At 60.6% G+C, this 6,000-nt stretch overlaps 1 protein-coding gene across 2 annotated transcripts in view; it reads right to left on the bottom strand.

The window, feature by feature from the left end:
* Positions 1-234: 234 nt before the first annotated feature.
* Positions 235-6,000, bottom strand: part of RPTOR (regulatory associated protein of MTOR complex 1) — a 353,634-nt gene continuing 347,868 nt past the window's right edge. For both annotated transcript variants that reach the window (XM_068529624.1, XM_068529625.1), the window contains exons 30-34: positions 5,840-5,967; positions 4,017-4,103; positions 3,035-3,151; positions 2,632-2,761; positions 235-1,952 (exon numbers count right to left, since the gene is read on the bottom strand). In XM_068529624.1, the coding sequence (XP_068385725.1) occupies positions 1,884-1,952; positions 2,632-2,761; positions 3,035-3,151; positions 4,017-4,103; positions 5,840-5,967 (531 nt within the window). In that variant the 3' untranslated portion in view covers positions 235-1,883. The remainder of the gene's footprint in view (positions 1,953-2,631; positions 2,762-3,034; positions 3,152-4,016; positions 4,104-5,839; positions 5,968-6,000) is intronic.

Genomic DNA, 6,000 nt, shown 5'->3' with positions numbered 1-6,000 from the left:
CTGCAGGTGGTAAATAAAAGAGACACAAGAAGTGGCAGCAGCCCTCTGGGAGCCTGGGCTCGCAGGTAGAGTGGGGTGACCCCACATTTAGTGCCTTTTCTTGGACCAACTGTCCAAGCCACAGGGCTGGGGCTGTGCCTAAGGGGAACGAGGGTCGAGAACCACCTGCTTGGTGCCTGGAGTCCCCGAGGGCACAGAGGACTTGCCTTAAAAGACAGAGCCTCCAGCCAACCCTCTGCGTATTTATCTTTTATTAACAGTTTATCGCTCTTTTATTAACAGTTTATCGCTCTTACTTTCGCATTACAATTCCATGTTTCATCAAAGTCTTTCAATTCTCATTTTGGTAAAATAAATAGAGATAAATGAACCCTTAGGTCACGCTCTCTCGAGCCTCTGTAACTTCATGATTGAATTTTCGCATCAGACCTGTGAAGACAGCCCCTCCACGGGGCCTCTGCGCTTGGCCAGGGGATGGTTTTATCTCAAAACAAACAGAACCGCATATGAGCTCAAAATCTGGAGTGGAACCGCTCCGTGAATTGGCTGTGGGTAGTCAACTCTGCATCTGTGGGTGGAGCTCAGCTTCTGGAAGGTTCCCAAGTCGCCGTCTGGAGCGCCGGCTGGAGGTGACCGGCTGTGTGCGGGGGAGCTGAGCTTTCTGCGGTCTTCCCCACCCCACGCTGCTCGCTTGCCCAGAACATGGTGGACGCCGTCCCGGAACTTTCTCGGGGGAGCAGGCATGGCCTATGGGCCGCAGAAGGGCTGCTCCCCTTGCCCAGCCCTGCGCCCCGTCCAGCCCACCCACGTCCACAGCATGGCTCTTCCTCACATTCTCACTATTATTGGCCTCTTATTGGCAGAAGTAGCTAAGCCAGCTCACTCTATTTCTGAATAATCCTGATTCCCAAGGAAAATGGAAAAAATGCTTTTCAAAATATCATCATTGTGGCTGTGTCTTGTGCTCCAGGTGTGGCTGCTCAGCGCCCCGTCGCAGACGCGTGTGCATGGACACATGTGAAGCTGCTGCCCTCCCGGCAGCTCTGCCGTGTCCCTCGCAAGCGTGAGCTGCACCCCTTTGTGTGGGGACAGAGGGCTGGGGCGGCACCGTTCACCCCGATACTCTTGGGGCTCGGTGGCCCCTCCATGTGTGCTCGTGTGACGCGTGTGGGGTGCAGGTAGGGAGGCCACGGTTCCCACACCTGCTGGGGAAGAGCAGCACTTGAGAGAAACAAGCTCTGTGGCCCAAGGGACCTGTCTCTCCTTCCAAACCAGGGCCCCTCCCGCTGACAGACCTGCAGCAAGAACGGCTGACACTCAGACGGAAGTCCTGCCTGCGGGGAGGGCGGCCGTGTGGGGAGGGGCACGCTTGGCCTCTGCCGTTTGGCCGGATGGGCCTGGGGTGAGGACCAGTGGGTGGCAGGCCGCCTCCATCTGTCCTTCACTCCGTCTCAAGCCTCCGCCTCATCCAGTGCGCTCAGACCATCCCCAGGAGCACACCCTGGGTTGGGGGGGTGGGGGGCGCGGCGAGCAGCCCCGGGAGGCTGGCTTCCGTCTGGAGCCTTTGTGGACTAATGCTTGCATCACTCGGAAAACGAAACAAGTGTGTTTCCCCCTTAAAAACCTCAGAAGAAAACAGGACGGGAGGGGACTGGGATGTACAGCTACTGTGTCCTCAGGCCCGGAGCTGTGTTTCATCAGAGCAGCAACCATCACACCGAGGACTCCAGCAGAGCCCCCTTCTCCGGGCTCCTGGGCGTGACAGCGAAGACAGACAGACAGACAGTGCGGGCTCTCTCGAGCCCTCAGCAGCCAGGTCAGGCAGGTGCTCAGGGCAGTGCGGTGGGTCCACTATGTACATGGCGGCCTGTGGGGAGGGGCCGCTATCTGACGCGCTTCTCCACCGAGTACACGGAGATGTAGTAGTCGTTGCTGCCCACGGCCAGGTGAGGCTGCAGGAGGGAGGAGAGAGCAGGCAGTGAGCGTCCAGGGGGGTGCAGGCCGGGCCTCATCACCCCAACTCCGCCCACGAGGCAGGCGCGGGAACGAGGGCCCATCGGCTGCGGCTTCTGCAGAGATGCACCATCTCCGCCCTGTCACAGGGAATCCGCACACTCCCCATGCCTCCCACATTTTTCTTTTCAGGATGGCCTCCCAGGGACAGCTCTGGGAACCTGATGTCGTGCGTTTAGGCAGAGAGCCACACGCCAGGCTCCCGGGGAGCCTCACGCTGCACGAAGGCAGGTTGGCAGAATCCTAATTTAAAACACAGCAGCCCCCAACCACACGGCCGACTGTAGCGAAGGACGGCGCTGTCAGCCGGGTCACAGGGGTCTGGGCTGCTCCTACCCCAGTGGGCTTTTCACGGGGAGGTTTCTTCAGGACTGGGGTCTGTGTAGGGGCCGAAGGGGTCAGAAAGGGCGGGGCTACTTCACATCTGCCCTGATTGACAGGGAATTTGGTGCTGCTTCTACAGTGAGTGCAGTCTGGGGGCTACGGCCCCTGGAGACCCTGGGGCGGCAGACTGTGGTGTAGGGAGGGGCCTGGCTGCAGCACCCCGCCTGCTGCTGCTCGCCTCCCGCCCGCCCCCCTCGCCTCCCACCCGCCCCCAGCCCCCGCGGGGACACAGACCCAGTGTGGGTGGAAAGCCAGGCAGCTGATGGCGCCGACCCGCTGGCCCATGAAGCCGTCGTAGTACTTGATGTGGTTGATCAGCTCTCCGCTGCCATTGTAGATGGCGGTGAACTGGTTCATGGAGCCACTGCACACGAGAAGGAAGGCCTGGCAGTCAGTGTGGGGAGGCGGGCGTGTCCACAAGGAGATGGGGCTCCTCTCTGGTCACCCCCATGAGAGGACTTGGGCCTCAAGGGCCGGGAGGCCAGGCAGGTGAGGAGCAGCAAAGGGGCCGCACACTCAGTCCCTCCACCCAGCTCTCCTCCATAGGTGTGGGGGCGGGCAGTAGTGCCTGCTGTTTACACAGGGCCCCGGGAGTTGGTCAGGCAGGGCAGGGAGAGAGAAGAGGGCCGGCACCTACCATGCGATCAGGTTTGCCTGGGGGTGGATGTCAAGGGCCGTCAGCCCCTTAATGATCTGCAGGACGTTCACGGACTCCGGCATCCGAGGATCGAAGAAGCGCACGTCCCCGTTGACGCTGCCGAGAGGGTGTTGTGGTGACGCTGGGCGGGCCTACTGACCCCAGGACGGGCCATGTGCAGTCGGGGGCCGTCCACACATGCAGCTTAAGGCCATGGCCCCTTGGACCCTCAGAGTGTCCAGGGAGGCCCCTGGATGGCACATGGGCCCACCCCACCGACTCTGGCAGCCAGGCCTGCCGCCGAGCCCCCTGGACCCCTCCCCAGAGCCAGAAAGGGCCCAGCCGCCGAGGCACGAAGCAAAGACACGGGGGAGGCTGTGAGTTATTTGTTCATTTCCGGCTGGAGATTAGATTTTGTGCAGCTGGGGATGCGGCGACGGGCGGGAGGTGAGGACGGTAGGCTGCCTCTTTCCCGCCCTGCGCCTGGCGGACAGCGTTTTGAGAGCTATGTTCTGTTTTCATGTTACGAACAAGGGAAGCGCCATCTCTTTGAAGAAATGGTGGCTTTGTGACAGTAAATTACATTTGCTGTCCCTTTAACGGGCAAATAAATATCCGCTGCTCTCAGCACAGGATCTACCGGGCAGCAGGAATGGATTTGTGGGCAGACAACGGATCCGCACAGTGATACCGGCACACGCCAGGCAGATGCCGCTGTTGCGGGGACACTTTGCCCCGCCGCCTTGCCACCCCGTCCCCTGCCGCTGCAAGTCACCCACAGGCAAAGCTCTCCAGTGGGAGGACCTGCTGTCCCCACCCTTGTGCCGGCTCTGACCTTTCTGGCCAGTCCCAGAGCAGAAGTTAATTACTACCCTGAAATGCCATCATTTCCCAGCTGTTTAAATACCAAGGACATATTTTAGATAGAGGGAAAATAATGTTTTTACAGCAAAATGTCTCATGAATATTCCATGCTCATTACCTGACGCTCATGATGTGGCCCTCAGGGTGCTTCTGGAGGTAGGCCTTCACCACCCAGGCCGTGTGCTCCCGGTACGTCATGACGCGGCTGGAGGGGAGGAAGGTGGGGTCAGGGCCTGGTGACAACTGTGGGTGTCCCTGATGCTCCAAGGCATCAGGACGGGAGGCAGGGTGGACTTTGTTTTGAGCAGAGAGAACAGAGCATTTATTTAAAGCATCCGGGGTCCGCCGGTGCTGCGACGTCTGCCCTTACCCTCTTGTGTTCACTGTGAGTAACTGAACCCCCCAGGCACGCCCCTCCCTGGGGGCCTCCCGAACACCTTGGGCCACGCTGGGACCTCCGGAGGCAGGGTGGCTGTCATGCCCTCCCGGGGCCTGGGCACTGCCAGCCCCCCTACCAGGACTTCACACTGGCATCTCCCTGTGGGTTTGAGGGTCAAGACCGAGAACCCCAGACTCTAAGGCTGTCGAAATGGAGGGACACAGGGGCTTTCCTGGAGACCTGGTGAGGGTCCTTGACAGGGAGTACGGGACTGGGGATGCACGTGCTGGAGAGGTGGGGGCAGAGTGTGACATCTGGGAAGGCATCCAGGACACAGGTCACACCCAGCACACATAAGTCTCGGTCCCTGGGGATGCACAGGAGACCCCACGTCTCTGTCCTCAGACCTTGGGCCAAAGAGGGGGCTGTGGAGACCCCAGCCCCTCCCTCACGGCTGTTCTGTGACCCTCAGGTCTTCTTGGGTCGGTTTGCCAGTTAACTGCCTGCCTAGAGAGGCTTCTTAAAATAACAGTTTGACTGAGATTTGATTCACATACCGTAAGACTCTCCCTTTAAAAGCACATATTCAGTGACTTTCGCACATTCTTACAGCTACGCGACCATCACACATCTAATTTTAGAACATTTTCATCACCCCAAAAAGAAACCCTGCTCCCCCACCTCCACGATGGCTGCTTTTGGTGGGTAGTGTGGGTTTTCAGTGGGCACCCTCCCATAGAGACCCGCAGGGAACATGCAAGCCAGGGGCTGCCTGGGCCCACTTGCCATCCAAGCCTCAGGCCCAAATTCCCGCTACAGTCTGGCTGGCGCCTCTGCTGCCTGCCTGGGTCCTGCACTGACTCCCCCGACTGCTCCCGGCCCTGCACCCTCACAGCTGCACTCTTTTCCGGCTGGTGTCACTGATGGTGCTCGCCTGCTCTCAGGCCCAGCTCAGTCCTGTCCCCTCATCCCCTCCCACTCCCCTCCCACGAGGGCTCCTTTAGCTCCTGTGGCTGCACATGGGCCCACCTGCTGCTTCCCATTCAAAGGCCAGGCCTGTTTTCAGGGACAAGGTGGGCGTTCAGTAAACATCACCCGGGAGCCCGCGACGGCTGGGCCTGGGTTCCAGCGGTGCTCTGTCATTTACCACCCGTGTGTGACTGGCGTCTGGACCTCCATGCTCACCGGCCCACACAGGGCACGGTGCTGGGCCCCACCTGGGCCTCAGCCCAGGGCTGAGGGGCGGTGCCCAGAAGAGCCATGACAACGCATGTGGCCCAGCGCTGCACAGCACCCACGTGTGTCCCTGACGCCATCTTCTTGGCTATTCTTGAGTTCAACCCGGGAGGCGGTAGCCTTCTCTATGTTCAGGTGGGAATGGAGCCCAGGAGGGCAGCGCCTCGCTGGGACCCCCCCTACCCCCAAACCTGTGTTCCCATCCACGGCTGGTGGCAAGCCGTGCTCCTCCACACGCTGGGGGATGTGGCTCTGGGGGGAGTGCCCAGCTGGCTCCGGGGGCTGGCTCCGTCTGGCAGAGGGAGGGGAAGGCGTGGCCCAATTACCATTCGCTGAGCGCCATCCTCCTGTCGTAGACGCGGATGGAGCCATCGCCGAGCCCGGCCACGATGAGGGAGCGGTGGGAGTCGCAGGACAGGCTCGTCACGCAGCTGTCGGCACCGGTGGGGATGTCCTAGGGCCGACACAGACCCCGTGAGGCACCCTG

Source organism: Eschrichtius robustus, chromosome 20 (genome assembly GCF_028021215.1).
Source record: "Eschrichtius robustus isolate mEscRob2 chromosome 20, mEscRob2.pri, whole genome shotgun sequence".
In the NCBI taxonomy this organism is placed as follows: domain Eukaryota; kingdom Metazoa; phylum Chordata; class Mammalia; order Artiodactyla; family Eschrichtiidae; genus Eschrichtius; species Eschrichtius robustus.
This window is presented reverse-complemented; position numbering and strand designations above follow the sequence as displayed.